The 22985-nt window shown below is 42.3% G+C and overlaps 1 protein-coding gene across 2 annotated transcripts in view; it reads left to right on the forward strand.

The window, feature by feature from the left end:
* Positions 1-22985, forward strand: part of plcl1 (phospholipase C like 1) — a 136773-nt gene that overhangs the window by 104353 nt on the left and 9435 nt on the right. For both annotated transcript variants that reach the window (XM_039599940.1, XM_039599941.1), the window contains exons 8-9: positions 7912-8274; positions 15418-15621. In XM_039599940.1, the coding sequence (XP_039455874.1) occupies positions 7912-8274; positions 15418-15621 (567 nt within the window). The remainder of the gene's footprint in view (positions 1-7911; positions 8275-15417; positions 15622-22985) is intronic.

Here is a 22985-nt window from a genome sequence, read left to right on the forward strand (position 1 = left end):
GACAATGTTTGCATGAACACACTTTGAAGCATTACATTATAGACCACTTTTCACACATGCATTCACTTTTTGTTTTTGTTATTTTTACACAGTGTTCTGAATTATGAACAATGGTCTACAGCTAATCCTGTGTATTATTATACAAACTTTGGTTGTGAGATTCAGATAACTATTTAATAAAAGCTAAATATTTTATATGAGAGTAAGAAAGAAAAGTATATCTTTGTGTCCACCTTTCTCTGTTAATGCCCTAGCTTCCCCCTAAAAGCTTTGCTAGATCCGCCCCTGCACAGTTACCAGCTGTCAGCTACACAAAAAGGAGCTTGGTCTTTGTCTCTCAGAAACAACTCATAACTTCCTTCAACTCATTCATGTCACCTAAAGTGTAAACCTGTTTCTCCATCACCAGTTCAGCTCTGATGATTCAGTAAGGACATCTCCTGATTTCATCTTCATGCTCCAGCAAACATCAGCTGATACTAGAAATTAAAATCAAAAGAATTCTAACAACAGCTGATCAAGCTTAAACGTGCTGCTGTTGTTTAGCGCGATAAATAAGAGCGAACAGCCGATCATTGATCAGTTTCATGATTGACGTTTCAACACGCGAGAGAATGACAGGGGAGGCTTCAGAACGACAGAATAAATCATAATGTTTTCTCTGAATGTGGGGACGATTCCGCTTGTACGGCACGGCAACTCTATGAACTAACCCTAATGAATAAAATAAAGTCCAACGTCAGTAACTTAGTACGCACACAGCTGTATATAAACTCCCGTGGCATTACGATTGTAAAGGTCAACGAAAATAAATTACACCTAAACTCGGTTTATATCTGACCCAAATAGAGAGCGACCGGGTGCTGACACGAGTTTCACCCGCCTCAATATAAGCCAAGCCTGGGTGCTTTTTTCGCGAAGGGTTGCTAGCGGCGCGCGAGCTAACTATGCTAGCGGCGCTAGCTAGCTAGCCGCTATCAGCAACACATAAGAGAACTGCTGCTAAATAAACTACACCTAAACTCGGTTTATATCTGACCCAAATAGAGTGCAGTTCATAACTTACCTGAAATTCAGTTCACCTCACGCCCTGCCTTCGCTTTCCCTGATCCATGATTGACCTCCGCGTTAGCAATCGCCTGCCCGGCCTCATATGTCTCGTTGGCGGCATGTCCTTTCTGTCACACACCGGTGGGTAGCTGCCCTCTGTTGTAGCTCCACCACCAAACAACTCAGTTATTTTTTCCACATCCAGCTGTAACTCCGATTCTATGCGAGCATTTGCGAGAGACCAGGAGGTGAAACGACAGAGAGAGTCCCTCGCTATCCATTTGCAGCCAAGTGCGGCAGCTAGCTAGGTAGCCAGCTAGGTAGCCAGCTAGGTAGCCGGCTAGCTGTCAGGCAGGACCGACGTAGTCAGAGCACTGTCGCTAAATATGGGATGTCTTGATAAAACAAGCAGATATTTGAAGTTTACACACCTACATTCTCGCCTGAAAATATCTTAAAAGCTTATTTTGTGACCTAGAAACACGAATAAAAGACATATAAAACGAAGTGGTGGCCGCCATTGTTCACTCTGTAGAGGCGTGCTATGAATTGTGGGATATTGAGTTTTCCACCAAGCATTACCGTAACTTTTGAATGATTTGCGCAACCTTAAAAATTCCAAGGGCTCCTGAAAGCAGCGACGCTGTGCGCACCGCTGAAATTGTCATCATTACGGTAATCCAAATAAGGGTACACAGGCTGTACCACTCCCGGCATACCACTAGAGAGAGCCAAGACACCACAAATGAAGTCTGTTTATTTGGCGCCAAAAGATGAATTGGCCTAAATTTGCACTAAAATATTAATATTTAAAAACTATAAAAGTTATAAACACCAAAAGTCATAACATAATAGTCCAGCTCCAGCCGCACAAAATGATCTAACATATGTAACCCTAATGTCAAAACTGTTTGGCAGAGGGCTGCAGGAAAATTTTCACTAAAATATTAATATTTAAAAACTATAAAATTCATAAACACCAAAAGTCATAGCACACCATTCCAGATCCGGCCGCACAAAATGAGGTAACATATATGAAGCTTGTCTCAAAACTGCGAGGCGAGATTCGCTGCAAAATTTCAGGCGGAAACTGGAGAATAATAATAATAACTAGAAAGCGAAAATTTCAGAAGAAATTTTATGTGTGCCTATGCCGCTGCTAATCACTGTAGTTTGCCATTCATACGGCTACAGAGAGCAAAACTCAGAAGAGCAGCCATTCTCCACCATGAACTATGGTAAAACAAACACCGCTCACGCTTCACAGATGACAGCTTACAGTTTTGTGTAAAGATGAAGTTACTTTGTACAGCGCCGATTTGCAGACGCTGTGCACACAGGTTCATGAGCAGAAGTCCCATTGTACCACGGCAGACCCGACAATGTTTGCATGAACACACTTTGAAGCATTACATTATAGACCACTTTTCACACATGCATTCACTTTTTGTTTTTGTTATTTTTACACAGTGTTCTGAATTATGAACAATGGTCTACAGCTAATCCTGTGTATTATTATACAAACTTTGGTTGTGAGATTCAGATAACTATTTAATAAAAGCTAAATATTTTATATGAGAGTAAGAAAGAAAAGTATATCTTTGTGTCCACCTTTTCTGTTAATGCCCTAGCTTCCCCCCTAAAAGCTTTGCTAGATCCGCCCCTGCACAGTTACCAGCTGTCAGCTACACAAAAAGGAGCTTGGTCTTTGTCTCTCAGAAACAACTCATAACTTCCTTCAACTCATTCATGTCACCTAAAGTGTAAACCTGTTTCTCCATCACCAGTTCAGCTCTGATGATTCAGTAAGGACATCTCCTGATTTCATCTTCATGCTCCAGCAAACATCAGCTGATACTAGAAATTAAAATCAAAAGAATTCTAACAACAGCTGATCAAGCTTAAACGTGCTGCTGTTGTTTAGCGCGATAAATAAGAGCGAACAGCCGATCATTGATCAGTTTCATGATTGACGTTTCAACACGCGAGAGAATGACAGGGGAGGCTTCGTAACGACAGAATAAATCATAATGTTTTCTCTGAATGTGGGACGATTCCGCTTGTAACGGCACGGCAACTCTATGAACTAACCCTAATGAATAAAATAAAGTCCAACGTCAGTAACTTAATACGCACACAGCTGTATATAAACTCCCGTGGCATTACGATTGTAAAAGGTCAACGAAAATAAATTACACCTAAACTCGGTTTATATCTGACCCAAATAGAGAGCGACCGGGTGCTGACACGAGTTTCACCCGCCTCAATATAAGCCAAGCCTGGGTGCTTTTTTTCACGAAGGGTTGCTAGCGGCGCGAGCTAACTATGCTAGCGGCGCTAGCTAGCTAGCCCGGCTATCAGCAACACATAAGAGAACTGCTGCTAAATAAACTACACCTAAACTCGGTTTATATCTGACCCAAATAGAGAGCGACCGGTGCTGACACGAGTTTCACCCGCCTCAATATAAGCCAAGCCTGGGTGCTTTTTTTCACGAAGGGTTGCTAGCGGCGCTGAGCTAACTATGCTAGCGGCGCTAGCTAGCTAGCCGACTATCAGCAACACATAAGAGAACTGCTGCTAAATAAACTACACCTAAACTCGGTTTATATCTGACCCAAATAGAGTGCAGTTCATAACTTCTTACCTGAAATTCAGTTCACCTCACGCTCCTGCCTTCGCTTTCCTGATCCATGATTGACCACCGCGTTAGCAATCGCCTGCCCGGCCTCATATGTCTCGTTGGCGGCATGTCCTTTCTGTCACACACCGGTGGGTAGCTGCCCTCTGTTGTAGCTCCACCACCAAACAACTCAGTTATTTTTTCCACATCCAGCTGTAACTGCGATTCTATGCGAGCATTTGCGAGAGACCAGGAGGTGAAACGACAGAGAGAGTCCCTCGCTATCCATTTGCAGCCAAGCGCGGCAGTTAGCTAGGTAGCCAGCTAGGTAGCCGGCTAGCTGTCAGGCAGGACCGACGTAGTCAGAGCACTGTCGCTAAATATGGGATGTCTTGATAAAACAAGCAGATATTTGAAGTTTACACACCTACATTCTCGCCTGAAAATATCTTAAAAGCTTATTTTGTGACCTAGAAACACGAATAAAAGACATATAAAACGAAGTGGTGGCCGCCATTGTTCACTCTGTAGAGGCGTGCTATGAATTGTGGGATATTGAGTTTTCCACCAAGCATTACCGTAACTTTTGAATGATTTGCGCAACCTTAAAAATTCCAAGGGCTCCTGAAAGCAGCGACACTGTGCGCACCGTTGAAATTGTCATCATTACGGTAATCCAAATAAGGGTACACAGGCTGTACCACTCCCGGCATACCACTAGAGAGAGCCAAGACACCACAAATGAAGTCTGTTTATTTGGCGCCAAAAGATGAATTGGCCTAAATTTGCACTAAAATATTAATATTTAAAAACTATAAAAGTTATAAACACCAAAAGTCATAACATAATAGTCCAGCTCCAGCCGCACAAAATGATCTAACATATGTAACCCTAATGTCAAAACTGTTTGGCAGAGGAGAGGAAAATTTTTCACTAAAATATTAATATTTAAAAACTATAAAATTCATAAACACCAAAAGTCATAGCACACCATTCCAGATCCGCCGCACAAAATGAGGTAACATATATGAAGCTTGTCTCAAAACTGCGAGGCGAGATTCGCTGCAAAATTTCAGGCGGAAACTGGAGAATAATAATAATAATAACTAGAAAGCGAAAATTTCAGAAGAAATTTTATGTGTGCCTATGTCGCTGCTAATCACTGTAGTTTGCCATTCATACGGCTACAGAGAGCAAAACTCAGAAGAGCAGCCATTCTCCACCATGAACTATGGTAAAACAAACACCGCCACGCTTCACAGATGACAGCTTACAGTTTTGTGTAAAGATGAAGTTACTTTGTACAGCGCCGATTTGCAGACGCTGTGCACACAGGTTCATGAGCAGAAGTCCCATTGTACCACGGCAGACCCGACAATGTTTGCATGAACACACTTTGAAGCATTACATTATAGACCACTTTTCACACATGCATTCACTTTTTGTTTTTTGTTATTTTTACACAGTGTTCTGAATTATGAACAATGGTCTACAGCCAATCCTGTGTATTATTATACAAACTTTGGTTGTGAGATTCAGATAACTATTTAATAAAAGCTAAATATTTTATATGAGAGTAAGAAAGAAAAGTATATCTTTGTGTCCACCTTTCTCTGTTAATGCCCTAGCCCCCCAAAAAGCTTTGCTAGATCCGCCCCTGCACAGTTACCAGCTGTCAGCTACACAAAAAGGAGCTTGGTCTTTGTCTCTCAGAAACAACTCATAACTTCCCTTCAACTCATTCATGTCACCTAAAGTGTAAACCTGTTTCTCCATCACCAGTTCAGCTCTGATGATTCAGTGAGGACATCTCCTGATTTCATCTTCATGCTCCAGCAAACATCAGCTGATACTAGAAATTAAAATCAAAAGAATTCTAACAACAGCTGATCAAGCTTAAACGTGCTGCTGTTGTTTAGCGCGATAAATAAGAGCGAACAGCCGATCATTGATCAGTTTCATGATTGACGTTTCAACACGCGAGAGAATGACAGGGGAGGCTTCAGAACGACAGAATAAATCATAATGTTTTCTCTGAATGTGGGATGATTCCGTTTGTACAGCACGGCAACTCTATGAACTAACCCTAATGAATAAAATAAAGTCCAACGTCAGTAACTTAGTGCGCACACAGCTGTATATAAACTCCCGTGGCATTACGATTGTAAAAGGTCAACGAAAATAAATTACACCTAAACTCGGTTTATATCTGACCCAAATAGAGAGCGACCGGTGCTGACACGAGTTTCACCCGCCTCAATATAAGCCAAGCCTGGGTGCTTTTTCACGAAGGGTTGCTAGCGGCGCGAGCTAACTATGCTAGCGGCGCTAGCTAGCTAGCCGGCTATCAGCAACACATAAGAGAACTGCTGCTAAATAAACTACACCAAAACTCGGTTTATATCTGACCCAAATAGAGAGCGACCGGTGCTGACACGAGTTTCACCCGCCTCAATATAAGCCAAGCCTGGGTGCTTTTTCACGAAGGGTTGCTAGCGGCGCGAGCTAACTATGCTAGCGGCGCTAGCTAGCTAATGGCTATCAGCAACACATAAGAGAACTGCTGCTAAATAAACTACACCTAAACTCGGTTTATATCTGACCCAAATAGAGTGCAGTTCATAACTTACCTGAAATTCAGTTCACCTCACGCTCCTGCCTTCGCTTTCCCTGATCCATGATTGACCACCGCGTTAGCAATCGCCTGCCCGGCCTCATATGTCTCGTTGGCGGCATGTCCTTTCTGTCACACACGGTGGGTAGCTGCCCTCTGTTGTAGCTCCACCACCAAACAACTCAGTTATTTTTTCCACATCCAGCTGTAACTCCGATTCTATGCGAGCATTTGCGAGAGACCGGGAGGTGAAGCGACAGAGAGTCCCTCGCTATCCATTTGCAGCCAAGCGCGGCAGCTAGCTAGGTAGCCGGCTAGCTGTCAGGCAGGACCGACGTAGTCAGAGCACTGTCGCTAAATATGGGATGTCTTGATAAAACAAGCAGATATTTGAAGTTTACACACCTACATTCTCGCCTGAAAATATCTTAAAAGCTTATTTTGTGACCTAGAAACACGAATAAAAGACATATAAAACGAAGTGGTGGCCGCCATTGTTCACTCTGTAGAGGCGTGCTATGAATTGTGGGATATTGAGTTTTCCACCAAGCATTACCGTAACTTTTGAATGATTTGCGCAACCTTAAAAATTCCAATGGCTCCTGAAAGCAGCGACGCTGTGCGCACTGTTGAAATTGTCATCATTACGGTAATCCAAATAAGGGTAGACAGGCTGTACCACTCCCGGCATACCACTAGAGAGAGCCAACACACCACAAATGAAGTCTGTTTATTTGGCGCCAAAAGATGAATTGGCCTAAATTTGCACTAAAATATTAATATTTAAAAACTATAAAAGTTATGAACACCAAAAGTCATGACATAATAGTCCAGCTCCAGCCGCACAAAATGATCTAACATATGTAACCCTAATGTCAAAACTGTTCGGCAGAGGAGCGCGCGGGAAAATTTTCACTAAAATATTAATATTTTAAAAACTATAAAATTCATAAAGACCAAAAGTCATAGCACACCATTCCAGATCCGCCGCACAAAATGAGGTAACATATATGAAGCTTGTCTCAAAACTGCGGGCGAGATTCGCTGCAAAATTTCAGGCGGAAACTGGAGATAATAATAATAATAATAATAATAATAATAAATCCGACGAATAGTAATATGTGTGCCTCTTGCATAGGCACACATAATAATAATAATAATAAATCCGACGAATAGTAATATGTGTGCCTCTTTCCATAGGCACACATAATAATAATAATAATAATAATAATAATAAATCCGACGAATAGTAATATGTGTGCCTCTTTCCATAGGCACACATAATAATAAGAATAATAAATCCGACGAATAGTAATATGTGTGCCTCTTGTCATAGGCACACATAATAATAATAATAATAAATCCGACGAATAGTAATATGTGTGCCTCTTTCCATAGGCACACATAATAATAATAAATCCGACGAATAGTAATATGTGTGCCTCTTGTCATAGGCACACATAATTATCCGAGATTTTCCCCCAGAAAGTCTTTGGAGGCAGACGAGGTGTGTTGTATTAATGTAGGTCAGTACTCTGCAAAGTGTTCACTGGCTGTGGTTTTATTTTTGGTCTGGTGCACAGCAGAATGGATTTCATCTCTTTTGTTCATTTCCTGTCCCCAGGTAAATATGCCAGAGCTGGCCTTGCTGCGTTTTGTGGTATTAGATGATGACTACATCGGAGATGATTTCATCGGCCAGTACAGCGTGGCCTTCGAGTGCCTTCAGCCTGGCTACCGTAATGTGCCCCTGCTGGGCCTGGCAGGAGACCCCTTACCTCACACCAGCCTGTTTGTCCACGTGGCAGTCACCAACCGACGAGGAGGCGGGAAGGCCCAGCGGCGAGGTCTTTCGGTGCGGAGGGTGGGGAGACGTGGGAGAGAGTACGTCACACTGAGGCACACTGGTATCAAGGTAGTGGATGAGACTTTTAAGTCAGCTGGTGGCCCTCTCAAAGAAGCGACGGACCTGCGGGAGGATGCTCAGGTGAGACTGGATGTGGACTGACTTTTGATAATATGTGCGACAGGCTTGTTAGTTTGTGATAAATGACAGACCAAAGGTTCATTTATATTTCATAAATGAAAAATAAGCAAATATAAATATTTATTTATGAATATATAACTATATAATGTAAATAATATAAATGTTTATTTTTATATAAATGACATCCAAACTTTGGTAAAACTATGTTCACTGAATGGCCTTAGAGGTGAAATAGGCTTGTGAACTGACCCAATGTTGATAGGATGCTTAAAAAGGGTGAAAGGTGTAGGAAATATAGTTAAACTTTATTTATATGGCGCCTTTCAAGATATTGATCACAAAGTGCTGTGCAAAGGAAAACAAAAACATTAGACATCAGTACATCAAATAAGTCAATTGTAAAAAGGTGTGTTTTTAATTGATTTTTAAAAAGCTCAAGAGGTTTGTGAGGTCTGCAGACACAAACTAAAGGGGAGAGAGTTCCAGAGTCCTGGTGCTACTACTGAGAGGGCGCGGTCACCTTTAGTTTTCAGCCTCGTACATGGCACAAATAGCAGGCTTTGGTCAACTTAGGGACCTGCTAGGAACATACAGATGTAAAAGTTCTTTGATGTCAGCTGGACCATTCAGAGCCCTGTAAGTGAGAACCAAGATCTTGAAATGTATTCTGGATTGAACGCCAATGGAGCCGGGTGAGTAGCGGTGTGAGGTGAGAAAACTTTGGTGTTTTGGTCAAAAGTCTGGCAGCAGCGTTTGTACAGTCTGCAGATGGTCCAGTGATGCTTTGTTTAGGCAGCTGAATAATGAGTTACAGTAATCCAGTCTTGAAAAACAAAAGCATGAAGAACATTTTCCAATTCTGTTTTTGAGATAATACTATTTAGCTTAGCAATACTTTTTAAGTGAGAAAAACATGAACAAACCAGAGACTGAATGTGACCATCTAAAGTAAAACCAGAGTCATAATTTACCCCAAGGTTCCCAATAAAAGGCTTGGTATAAGAAGCTAATAGATCAAGAGTTTCCATTATTAGAGTTGTATGCTTTTCTGGAGCAAAAACTAGAATTTCATTTTTTTCCTCATTAAGTTGGAGAAAATTTTTATCCTTGTGTAAGAGATACAGTTTCGATACCTTATGCGGCTTAAAAGGATGTATAACCAGGGGTGCACATAAGTGGTCCGCAGGTGCGCATTCGCTGTCAAAATAAAAGACGCGCACCAGATAAGTTGCAACGCGCGTTTGCATACATAAGATTTTCTGGAGGAGGACAGACATTTGTTTAGAACTCTTAAAGATGTCAAAGAAGCAAGCTCCTTTAAGCAATTACTTTGGTGTTCCTCCACCTCCAAAGAAATGTCAGAAGGAGTCTGAACCGCAAAAGAAGCGCGTATTCTCGGAAAAGTGGTTGCAGGTGAGCTGGCTTCAAACAAATGATGAGCGCACAGAGATGTGGTGCAGAATATGCCGTGAAAATCACACTCTAGCGGACAAAAACAGCGCCTTTCATATGTACGCAAACGCGCGTTGCAACTTCTTATCTGGTGCGTGTCTTTTATTTTGACAGTGAATGCGCACCTGCGGACCACTTCTGTGCATCCCTGTGTATAACTAAATATCATCTGCGTAGCAGTGATATGAGACATCTTTAAAAGTGCTCAAAATGTGCTAAAAAACAGAAATAATAAGGGCCCCAAAACCGAACCCTGAGGTACACCAAAATAAAGATGGCTTAAAAAAGACCTATATATTGAAGTAGCCACACAAAAAGAATGATCAGAAAGATATGAAGTAAACCACTGTAAGGCAGATCCCATTATACCGGCCCAATACCTCAACCTGTCAAGCAAGATATGGGGATCAACTGTATAAAAGACTGAGGTTAGGTCCAACATAAGGAGGACAGGACAGTTTCCTGTGTCACTTTACACCAAAACACCATTAAAGATAAGAGAAGAGCTATCTCTGTTAATGTTCTTTAAAACAGCAGTTGGCTGCTTAGCAACAATTTTTCTCAATAATAATTGGTCTATAGCTGCCCAGGAGAGAAGGGTCTAGTGTGGCTTTTTTAGTATAGGGTGAATAACCGCATTCTTAAATTAAATCGGGACTTGACTCGAAGCCAGAGAGGAATTAACAATACGAGGGCCGATGGAGCGAAAAACATCTTTAAACAGGGACACAGGTAAAATGTCTAAACAACAACAACAGACTTTCACAGAGCCAACTGGGTTGGTTAGTTCAGGAAGAGAAACAAGTATGAAATGATCTAAAATAACAAGCTGAGCTGGGGCAGAAATGGACAGCTAACGGAGAAATTTTATTTCTAATATGAGTGATTTTTTAAAATTTTCACAGTCAATGTCAAATGACATGGGAACAACAGGTGAAGCAGGGGTAACAATGTTACTAATAGTGTTAAATAGAACCTTAGGATTGCCTCCGCTTTTAGAAACCAGACTGGAGAACAGGCAGCCCTTGTTTCTCTAACAGAATTCTTAAAAGACACCAAAAGATCTTTGACATAAATTAAATGAACTTGCAAACGACTTCTCCTCCACAAGCGTTCAGGTTTCCGGCAAGAACGCTTTAAAGAGCAGATAGTGCCATTAATCCACGGTGAGGATTTTAAAACAGATACTGATCTCCTTTTAAAAAGGACAGACGCTGTCTAAAATAGAAAGGCAATAGTTATTAAAGTGGTTAGTCAAGATATTTACATCACTAACAGGAGATAACAATAAATTAAAAGCAACACAGTAATGATTAGAAATAACAACATCCTCAGGGCAGATAAGATCCATATTAAAGCCCAAGGTTAAAACAAGAGGGTGTCCTTTTGTGTAAATGGGGCCAGATACATGCTGGGTAAAATGAAAAGAGTTCATAAGGTTGATGAAACTCCTCGCAGAAAGAGTCGTCATCGACATGAATATTAAAATCACCAGAAATAACCAGTCTGGACAGATTCAGGGTGAAAGACAAGAAGTCCTTTAAAAATACATTGATTGGACCGGGTCGGTGGTACAATATAGCGCATTAAATAAAATGCTGATTAAAGAATAACCCTCCGGGCACAGTTCAATGAGGGATGCATAATCTGAGTCGTGCTGCCAGGTTTCAGTGAGCAGTAAGAAGTCCAGTTTTTTGGAGCTCAACTCTCAGGTAGAATTAGACTTGTCTGTAGAGCGAATAAGAGAGTGGGGGAGGAGGAGGAGGAGGACGAGGCAGCGACAAAGGAGTCAGTGAGAAGAGTGGAGGAGGATTATAAATACCAGCGAAAATAGAACCTGGTCGCACAGCTCCCACCAGCTTATCACTGAACACCAACATGTATGGGTGGGCAATGTGAAAAGAATCCTTTTTTGCACTAGATCTGTTTTTAGAGAGGTATATTGTGATTATACCCATATATGTGTTGAAACTAGGACTTTCTTGTTCCTGGAGGGAGCAGCTCTGTGCATAAAACCAGGTGTTTAGGTACTCCAATACAATCCAGTGCCTCTATACCATTTACCAAAACTGGTTTGACCCAATGATAGGCTAAATCCCAGAAGGCCTGACGTGACCTTATGTGCACGATAATCCAGAATCAGCCCAGTTACACTGGCCAAAGCCCAGGTGCTGAAAACAAACGGGGCGTAGATATTGTCCAAACTGATACTCACACACATAATACATAGTCCATCTGAACACTTTTAGTGAGTCACAGTGAAGTGTGGCAACACCAGGCCTTACCTTGATCAAGTCACCTGACTACTTGATTTAGATGACTTGGAATAGCAACTTTAAAGTATAATAGAAGGCAGGGGACAGAAATACTTGTGCTTTTCTTCTTTCATTCACTAAAAAGTTTTGATATGAAATACTTGTTAAATATAATTTTACAGTGTAAAATAGAAAGAAATTAACTGGGAATGTTTAAAAGCACAAAGCAGGATAAGACAGATAAGTTAGTATATAGGCACTACTGTATAAGATAAGATACAGCCAGGAGTTCGTGGAGACCAACCATGGAGTTAAAAGAGTCAGTATTGGACTTAAAAGACCTAAACGATGTAACTTCTTGGTCTGAAGCCAAACAAAAAGACTTCCAATTGTGTAGAAGTTTAAGGACGAGCAGCCCTCGCCTACTTTGCTGTGTGACCTACAGTATAATCTTAGCAGGTGATGTTATAGTCTTAATCACTAGTTACAACAATTCAATTTAATTTTATTTACATTGCACCAAATCACAACAATAGCTGCCTCAGTGAGCTTTATAGTGTAAGGTAAAGACCCTACAATAATACAGAGAAAACCCACAAAATTAGACAACCCCCTGTGAGCATGAACATGGCGGCAGTGGGAATGAAAAAATCCCTTTGAACACAAAGAAACCTCCCTGAGCCTGGCAGAATCAGGCTCAGGGAGGGGCAGCCATCAGCCATGACCGGTTTGGGGTGATGTGTGGAAGACGAGACAAAAGATACACTGTGGAAGACAGCCAGAGATTAGTAACAACTAATGATTAAAAGCAGAGCTAAAAAACACTCAGTGCATCATTGAAAGCCTCCAGTTGCCAAAGACTTAGAGAGATTTAAAACTAGAGTGTCTGTTTCCTGAATCCAAACTGGAAGCTGGTTTCACACAAGAGGAGCCTGAAAGCTGAAGGCTCTGCCTCCCATTCTACTTTTAAAATCCCAGGAACCACAAGTAAAGAATGAAGTGCCCCGTTGGGGTGATACGGTACTATGAGCTCTTTAAGATGGGGCCCAGTCTACGATATGTTTATTGGCTTAGACCTGGTTTCAAAACACCAAGATGGAGATGGCAAAACCACTTCACTAACCAGTAGGTGACTTCATGGCAGCTGTATCCTTTATATACAGTCTGTTTGTAACTGCTGTTAAGTTCACATTATCAACTTAAATTATTCTCAAATGTCAGAGTTGTGTCCCAACGTGTTTCTGTTGGTTCAAACTATCCTCTAATACAGGGGTCGGCAACCCTGGGCACGCGTGCCACAGCTGGCACGCGAAGGGTTAACTGATGGCACGACATGCAGTGAATTAATCTGAGAAGGTGCATTAAAAAATAAATGGCCGGGCCAGCGGTGCACATCGCAAATTAGCTCGCATAGACACATTGGTTGTGCCGCTTCTTAATGACGGTATCTTAGCAAACAACCCCAACTACCAGATTCAACATGTAATTGGCTAAAAATCACTTAGCCTACCGGTGAGAGGGACGTTGCTAGCTGGCAGTTTTTTCAAGCGATGTTGAAATTTCCACATTCCGACACTTCAAATGCTTCAGGAGCTGCCCGCTCAGCGCAGCATCAGCACCACGGAAATACACGGATACATCCGTAGACTCGAGACAGAATTCACAATGTGTTTTAGGGACTTTCAGGTGTATGGACCAGTGTTTTCTTTTCTGATCAAACCAGAAAGGTCTAATGAGCAGCTGGGTTTGTCTCACATTAACTGGCTGGACACAGAGGACATCGAAATGCAGCTGATTGAACTGAAAATCTCGACTCTGTGGGGGTCAAAGTTTGCAGAACAACAGATGCAGCTCGAATCCACAGCTGTGCATGTTCATGGAGCTGCATTTTCACCTGCTGGACATCACTACCTGACAAGTTTAACTGTCTTCAGAACATTGCAGAGGCCTTATTGACAGTATTTGGCTCTACATATCTGTGTGAGCAGATTTTCTCTCACACAGTGTCCTCAGGTCTGAATGTTGGACACTCGGAGACCTGTGTCTCTGAGTGGGAGACCAGAGATCACATTAACATGTGTGTCTCTGTATTAACAAACATACCATACTGGCTTAATTTATTTTTCTTATCATTGTTGTGAGGAGACCATAAATAGCATTTGTATTTTCTGTTGTACAGTTCATTTGCTGTTATGGATAAAAAGTCTTTTTTTGTTTTAAAATAGCTGATAACTATTCGCTGATAGCTGCCAACATCTGCGAACAAATATAATTCTATAAAGTTGTTCTATATAGTGTGTAACTGTTCATATAGAGCGTTATTAAATTTATTGCCAATGCAATCATATGGCACACTGACTTCTGAGGAAATTTTAGATGGCACTCGCCATCAGAAAGGTTGCCGACCCCTGCTCTAATATCTTCGGCTTCCTAATAGAACAACCACAGTTTTTAAAAAATGTCCAGGAGGACATTCGGCCACATTAATGAGCCATTATGAACACACACATGATTTTCCTGCTATGATGTGACAAAAATGTCTGCTTGTGTGTAATGTTTGGGTGACTGCACGGTTTCATCCATGTAGTGTAGGTCTGCGAATTTAAAACTGGAATGAATCTCTGGTTGAAAAATGTCAATCCTTTTCAGCAGAAAGCAGAGAGCAAATTTCCTGCCATCTCATTGATCATCCAATCCCACCCAGTCAGTCTGTCAGACACACTCCCACACAAACCCACGCACACACACCGAGTCCTACACAGAAATACTTTTTACTCACTCAGAAACTGCTTTTAATCCTCCTGCTTCAGTCTCATTGTACACCCTGCTTCTCTCTGTCTCTCTGCCATGAGTCCAGCTGTGGGCTCATCTGCCACAGTTATTATTCATCATGCTTCTCTGTGTCTGTCACATTCACAGACATGCGGATGCACTTACACACAGGTGGAGCATGATAATTGCTAGTCCAGTTGGGGATGTGGCAAGTGGCAAATGGCATTCAGTGCAACAGCAGAGGCTTTATATTCTACTGCTCATACATGCAGAAATAAACCTTTTACCTTTGTTATGAAGTGACCCTGAATGGCAGTTCAGCAAATGAGTCCTTTAATCTGTCACACTCAAATCTGTGAACCATCCCTCCAACACACACTCTAAATGCTTCGTTTCCTGTTCCAGATTTATGCCATATTGTCTCCTTTTTTTGCTAAATGCGCTTAAGCTAAGGCTGATTTCACTGGATTAAAGGCAGCAGTGAGTGCCATATTGATTTAAACCACAAGGGAGACAGCAGATGACAGGGGAACGGAGGGGAAGTGAGCGGGGCGTGTCATGATTTTTGGCTTTTCCCAGCTTAATCTTACAGCCGGAACCGTACATCAGATCTAACACTGTTTTCCCTCTCTTCTCTGTCTGTTTACCTTCACACCATTTCCAGAGCACCACAGCCAGTTTCAAAGAGCAGTGTGGGCTCCCCACTGTGGCCAAACTGAAGCAGTGCATCCAGACCCTGGGCACGAGGCTACAGAGTCCTGAGGGCACTATGGGGGCCACCATGGTTCTGAAGGATGGCTATCCATGTCTGGAGCCCCTGGTCGGCCTTGCGGAACCAACTCGCAAACTGCTCGCTGCTTATGAAACGGTCAGTAAGACAGATTTATTGAGCTAACTGCTTCCTTAAAAAAAGAAAGTTGTATTAATTCCTGCCGTGTGCAAACATGAAGACAAAATTCTGACGAACTGCACAGACAAATATTGCTGTGAACTGCATCATAGTTAATCTTGCTCTAGGAAAATGATTGTAGCTGGCCAATCCTGTTTATGATGCAACACTTATTTGTATTTTTAGTCCATCAGCTTGCACTCGTCATAGTGACGTAGCCTACGTTGTTGCATATTTGTCACACTTTGCCCAACCATGAATTCTTCTCTCTACTAGAAAATCCTGAAGGAGAATTCCCAGTCATTTCATGCCCTGAAGCTCATGCATGCTTATGTTATGCAGCAGGAGAAAGGTCTGAAACAAACCAGCAAGTCCACCTCTCGATGGCTCAAAAAACCCACAAAACAAAACAAATCAAGTCCAGACTCAAATCCGACACCCTTTATTCTGATCTCAAAGCGCTTAAACAGACCGAATTAAGACAATCCTCTGCAAAAGAGTGGGCCAAAATTCCACCACAACCAGTTATTAGGTTTAGGGGATATTACTTTTTCACGTGGTCTCTGAACAAAGGCAATCATTATTTAAAAACTGGATTTTGCATTTTCTTGGATTATCGTGGTCCAATATTAAAATTAGTTTAATGACCTGAAGCATGGAAGTTTTATAAATATGCCACAAAAATGTGAACTCACGTGGGGGCTTATAGGGCTTTACACTCAGCTCTCTCTTTACTATGACGGACCGGTACAGGGTCCACATGACTACAGCCGCAGCACCAATCTCCGTCTGTCGATCCATCGGTCCGTCTCCCTTCTCCCGTCACTCGTGAACAAGACCCTGAGATACTTAAACTCCTCCACTTGGGGCAGGAACTCGTCCCTGACCTGGAGTGGGCACTCCACCCTTTTCTGGCTGAGGACCATGGCCTCCGATTTGGAGGTGCTGATTCTCATTCTCACTGCTTCACACTCGGCTGCGAAACGTTCCAGTGTGAGCTGGAGGCCATCACCCGATGAAGCCAACAGAACCACATCATCTGCAAAAAGCAGAGATGAGATCCTGAGACCACTCAAGTGAAAGCCTTCTGCCACTTGGCTTCGCCTAGAAATTCTGTCCATAAAAATTATGAACAGAATCGGCGACAAAGGGCAGGCCTGGCGGAGCCCATCACCCACCGGGAACGAGTCTGATTTGCCGGCTATGCGGACCAAGCTCTTGCAACGGTTGTATAAGGAATGGATGGCCCGTAGCAATGGGCCAGTCACCCCATACTACCGGAGCACCTCCCACTGGACACCTCGAGGGACACGGTCGAATGCCTTCTCCAAGTCCACAAAGCACATGTAGACTGGTTGGGCAACCTAGAGTATCCTTGAGAGGATAAAGAGCTGCTCCAGTGTTCCACAACCAGGATGAAAACCGCATCGTTCCTCTGTGTCCGAGGTTCAACTAACAGACGGACTCTCCTCTCTAGCACCCTGGCCTAGACTTCCCCAGGGAGGCTGAGGAGTGTGATCCCCCTATAGTTGGAACACATCCTCCGGTCCCCTTTCTTAAAGATGGGGACCACCACCCCGGTTTGCCAATCCAGAGGTACTGCCCCTGATCTCCACGCAACATTGTAAATGCTTGTCAACCAGGACAGCCCTACAACCTCCAGGGCCTTCAGGATAGTAGGGTCTTCCGTAGGGTCTTGACATGGAAGACCCTACCAGGGGGCAGAAGCCCCCGGACAACATAGCCCCTGGGATCCCTGGGACACACAAACCCTGCCACCACGATAAGGTAGCATCATTAGTAATCTCCAGGTCTGGATCAAACCATAAGCTGGGGACTGAAGTTCAGGGTTGAATAATGCTCCTGGTTAGCTTCCACCTGGTGGTTTGTCAGTCACCAGCACCTAGAATGTCAGTTAAACCACTCCCAGTCTCAGACATAGCTTTCTTTGAGGTCAAATGTCACCCTAATTTTCAGTTGGTTTTTTTTTTCAAAACAACCATCTGCACCAATCAGGAGTGAATTTAGCCAATGAAATCAGAAATATAATGATTATGAGACTATTTTGAGACGTGCATCTAGTGAACCCTACTGCATTGACATGCTAGGTGTTTGCAGTGCTAATTTTAACTGTGCTTTGTGAGACCTACGTGTTTGTAGTTAAACCATGATATGCATCTTCATGAGCTCTGTTTCACTTATGAGCTCCTCATAATGCTGCTTTTGCTAATTTTGCTCCTTTGGCTGAAACTTTTAGCATCAGAAACTTTTCCACAGTTTGTGAAGTTTTTTTAGACATCTAACACTGCATCACTGAGTGTGCACACCCTTGCTTACGTACATTTGCACCGCCTATAGGCATTAATTATACAGCAGCTCTGTGGTGACAAGCGTGAAACACACACACACACACACACACACACACACCTCCTACTCAGTCTCCTCTTGCATTAGATCAGGACGAGACTCTCCCACCTCTTTTAGTGCTCAGCTATTTACTCCTACACATACCTCAGAACAGTGTGGTTGTTTACGTATGTGAGTGCAGCTGATGATGTTTGCGGCAAAACCCAGCAAATGCAGCCCAGGGCCCTGTTTCAGAAAGCCGGTTTAGTGCAAACTCTGAGTAAGTATACCCTGAGTTAACGAAAACTCTGGGTTTTCGGTTTCACAAAGCGAGTTTAGATTAATTCTGAGTGAGTTACTATGACGACACACTCCGTGAAGCTAACCTGCCCCCTAGCAGGTTTACTTCAACTAACCCTGAACTTCTCCGCCTCTTTGTCGGAAACCTGACTGTAGGAAGTGTCAGACATGGCGTGCCCCTTCCTTGAAGAGCCAGTAGATGTTGAAGCCCAAATTCTCCGCAGAGCTCTCCGCCGGGAGAGAGTGATTAGAGCGCGTTTGGACATTTTATCATGTCCTGATGATTTTCTGTGTGAACGTTACCGTTTTCAGCACAATCTATAATTTATTTGAATAACATCCTCAGGCCTTATATTGCTCATGTGACACATCGCGGACATTCTCTCAGTTCTGTACATATTATTTGTATTGCACTTCGTTTTTTTGCAAACGGGAGCTTTCTGTATAATATTGGTGACGCTGAGCACGTTTCCAAGGCTACCGTCTGTCGGGCAGTCAGGAATGTGACAGTTGCACTGAAACGTCTCCTGTACTCGTTTGTGGTGTTCCCGGTCATAGACCCACAAGATTTATCAAAGAGGATTCCACAAAATTGCAGGTATCAGGATGAACAAAACTTAATTCATGATGTGGTGATACTTGAACTACTACTTAGATTTTACATTTATTTTCAGGGTTCCCAGGCGTGATTGGCTGTATAGATGGCACTCACATTCAATCATTGCTCCTTCAGTAAATGAAGGAGACTATGTGAACAGGAAGTCTTTCCACAGCATTAATGTACAGGTACATAGTTCCTGTAGCATTTCAAACTAACAAATTATTTCATTATAGTAATGGAGTATAGTATAGGCCAACTGCTCCGCCTCTGTGAGTGGTGGTGGTGGAGGACCCCCACCTGTTTTTCGGGCCTCCGCTTTTTTTCTGTTGGCTATAACGGGTCACATTTGAGCATACAGAGTAAGCAAATCTGTACTTGTAATGTGCTCAGATAATTTCAATAAGTGCTTACAGAAAGAAAATTAATGTAGCCTCTAACTGCAATTGATTTACATAGGACAAACAGACCAAGCACTATGGCTCATAATACAATTACACCTTACCTGTTTGGACTATATTTTTATATTTCATTTTTACTTGCTGCCAGGAACGTTTGGGGCCTGTTGGGCTGCACATGCGCTCACATCACATCACAAAATAAAATGTATAAAATAAAAAATAAAATGAAATATAATAAAATAACGTGTTAAATGGGTGGAAATCCCTAGATCAATTTTTAAATTAACACTCACGCATTGACTCTGTCGGCTATGTATTGCCATGCATGCTCCTTTCTTTTGCAGCTGAGGCTGTGTTACTTTTTTTCATAAAATTTGCATGTTATCGGCATATGCTGCCATCAGAATTTCGGCCTCAAGCGCTGTAAAATACATTGGCGCGCCTTCTTTCCCTCCGTCTCCATGGTGACTCGCTTAATCTGTGCTCCACTAATCAGGGCTTTATGCGCGTGCTTAACTTGGGGTTAAAGCAACTCCGTGTTGATTGAACTAATTGTTATCAGCCTTTCTGAAACCGAATATTCCGAGTTGGACAGTTCGGGGTTACTCAACCCTGAGTATCATTTTTAACTCTGAGTTTTCTAAACCGGCTTTCTGAAACAGGGCCCAGGTATCCTTGGTAAAGAGAAAGTGCGTTTATTTACAGTGAGACACCAGGTGAGAATATATATACAGTGTGGCGGGGGAAAAGGGTCCAGGGGGAAGCAGGGATTAATCCAATTCACGCTCTCAGTGGGTTCCAAACACACACACGCTCGCTCGGGTCCAGGGCAGATCTATATACACACAGAGAAAGAAGTCCAGGTTAGGGATAGTCTCAAACTCTCAGGTTCAGGTTCAGGTTCAGGTTCAGGTTCAGGTTCAGGTTCAGGTTCAGGTTCAGGTTCAGGTTCAGGTTCAGGTTCAGGTTCAGGTTCAGCGGGACAGACGCTGATGGCTCAACAATCCAGCGAAGGATGACACAGGTCTGTCGTCATAAATAGTGCTCCAAATCAGCTGGGATCGGCTGCAGGTGTGACGGTGAGCACAGGTGCGTGGGCCAGGGGCGGGAGCCCGTAATGAGCACCGCCCCGGCAGAGGAGAGAGAGCACAAAGGAAAAAAACAAACAAAACATGTTGCCAAACACAGAGTCAGCCAGCGAGGCACGGGGACCATGACAAGTATGTTCCCATGTTGCAGAACTTTGACGTACTAACCCAAGCTGCTTGGTCTGCAGTGCTGTTTAAGTGGGTGGTACGTGTCATCCACAGGGATACCAGGACCCAGAGTGTTCCAGCAGAACACTGATGTAATTAGAGGAAAATCGAGGATAAGTTACTTGATTTTGTATAAGTTTAATGTAAAATGTCATCATTTGTTTCAAACAATAATTTAGTTTAGGTTATTTTAAAACAAAGAAAAACAGTACCTGTTTACATCAAGGAAGCTGGAACCTGCTCAAAACCTACTTGAGGGTGATCAGTTCATTACCATAGTCTAATATTTTCAGCTCTGTTGTATTTCATAACTGCACAAGCTGTGATCAGAAAGTTGTACATTGTCTCGGCCCAGGACACACTCGCAAAAGAGATTCTTAATCTCGAGATATTAAGTACCCTGTTAAAAAGTTATTTTGCCTGTATGTCATGTTGCTCTCAGTTTTGTATCATGTATATAAGTAACTGAGAGATTAGAGTATTTACTGTACGCCTGAGTATCAGTGTAATGGCGAGAGAGTTGACTTGGAAGTGACAAGAACCAATGTTACATCAGCAGTTTAGTTCAGCTACAGCTAACCATACCTATATTGGCTGTTCATGTATGTGTTATATATAAATCTCTGTTATATGTTATTGCATGATTTACCGAAGGCTTAAATCACAGTGTGACATTACACACGAGTTAATAATGAATGAAATTAAGCCCCAGTCACAGAGAGTGTTCGGCGAACCCCTGAAACCCCAAATCACTGTCATCTCCAACGACTCAAAGTCAAATTTATATATTTGGTACGTCAGGATATACACATTTTTCCCTGGTGTCTGTGCATGTGTGACTGGGGCTGTAGCTGGTGAAGTAATTTCCGCTCACTTCTGATTCTACTGGTGTTAACCTTGGAAAGTAGAAAGATATGGTTAGCCTGCTAGTTGTAGCTGGTGATTATTATTTTGTTAACTGATTTGAAAATTGTCTACAACCAACTAAACTCCTCATAACGACAAGCAAGCACACTGAGGTGGCTTCAGATAGTATTATGATAGTGATAGTTTGTGTTAGCAGGTAGGCTGCTATTTGTTAACGTTAGCTCTAATAAAGCTATTTTTATTCAAAGTTGTCAGGAGAAAACAGGACATTCATGTCAAGTGACTTTGATTTATTTAGCATATTTAGGGCAACAGGAGTTACCCACAGTCCTTTCTGGTTACAGCATACTAAGATTCCACAGCTGTGCATTGACAGAAAGTATCAGGCGTCTGTTGGACAAAACCTTAAACCCCAGTCAGAGGTAACGGGTACCACAGTGGTAGTTTTCAGTTAAGCGAGGCTTTCTGCTTCAGGTTCTGTGCATCCTCACATACAGAGGGATGCATTTATGTCATGTGGCTCTTCGTCTACACAAAACCATCTCAATAAGTGAAGCCTACTCCAGTCGGAAACGTTATCAATGATGATGATAAGATCATGATAAGAAAAATCTAACAGTGACATGCAACATGGGTTTACAAATAAAAGATTATTGCTACAGAAAAACTGTTAAATTAATGATTTAGTGAATTGAGCGGTAACATTTTAATTCATTTTAATTCCAGTTTAGTGAGCCTTCAGTGAACAGTGGAGCTCAGAAACTTTAGAAACCCATAGGCTAATGAAGGAGATGTGCAAACGTCTTTAGTTTGTCACCAGATCAAAGTGAAATTCGTTTTTGCTTACTGAATAGTTATTCTTGGCAATAAAAATATTTCTAATCTGTGTTCTAGTAGCTGCAAGTCCTGCAGTGTAAAACCAGCTTAGCAACAGTATAACATTTATCTGGAGTATGCCTACTCAGAGAGGTGTAGGATATCCAAATTCCACACAGAAAGGCCCAGATGACCGGGGCTTTTAATACTTAATAATAAGTTGCCCATTTAAATTTAGCTGATCTCCCCATCTCTGGACTTGTTCTACTATATTTAGATTGCTCTCTGGTAGTCCCATTCTTTTCCGTTACATTTTTAATCTCCTCCAGTGTGTAAAAACAGCTACACTTTGACTTGATTTTAAACTTAAGGAACAAGAACAAAGTACTAGAAAGGTTCTGGTGATTTACATTGAAAGCTGTCCCTCAGAACCCTCATGACATTACAGTGATGCCTGGACCTTCTGACTCTGAGGGAAGAATTCATGGCGTACAACCTTGTGAATGTGTCAAATAATATTAGCATGGCCCTGGCCACACTCTTGACTTGATGCGCCACCTTTGGGGGAAAACAGCTGGAGGTACGCCTCTCAACACCAACGATGATCCTTCACACATATGTGGGTTGTTTTGAAAGAGAAGCTTATTTTTGCTCTCTGTCACGTTTTGAGGTTCACAGTGCACAGTGCTATTTTACATCGTTTCCTAATAGTCATAATGGGACTTCCAGGAAACCCTGAGATTCAAAACCTTAATCTGT

This window comes from Oreochromis aureus, linkage group 16 (assembly GCF_013358895.1).
Source record: "Oreochromis aureus strain Israel breed Guangdong linkage group 16, ZZ_aureus, whole genome shotgun sequence".
NCBI classification, from domain to species: Eukaryota; Metazoa; Chordata; class Actinopteri; order Cichliformes; family Cichlidae; genus Oreochromis; species Oreochromis aureus.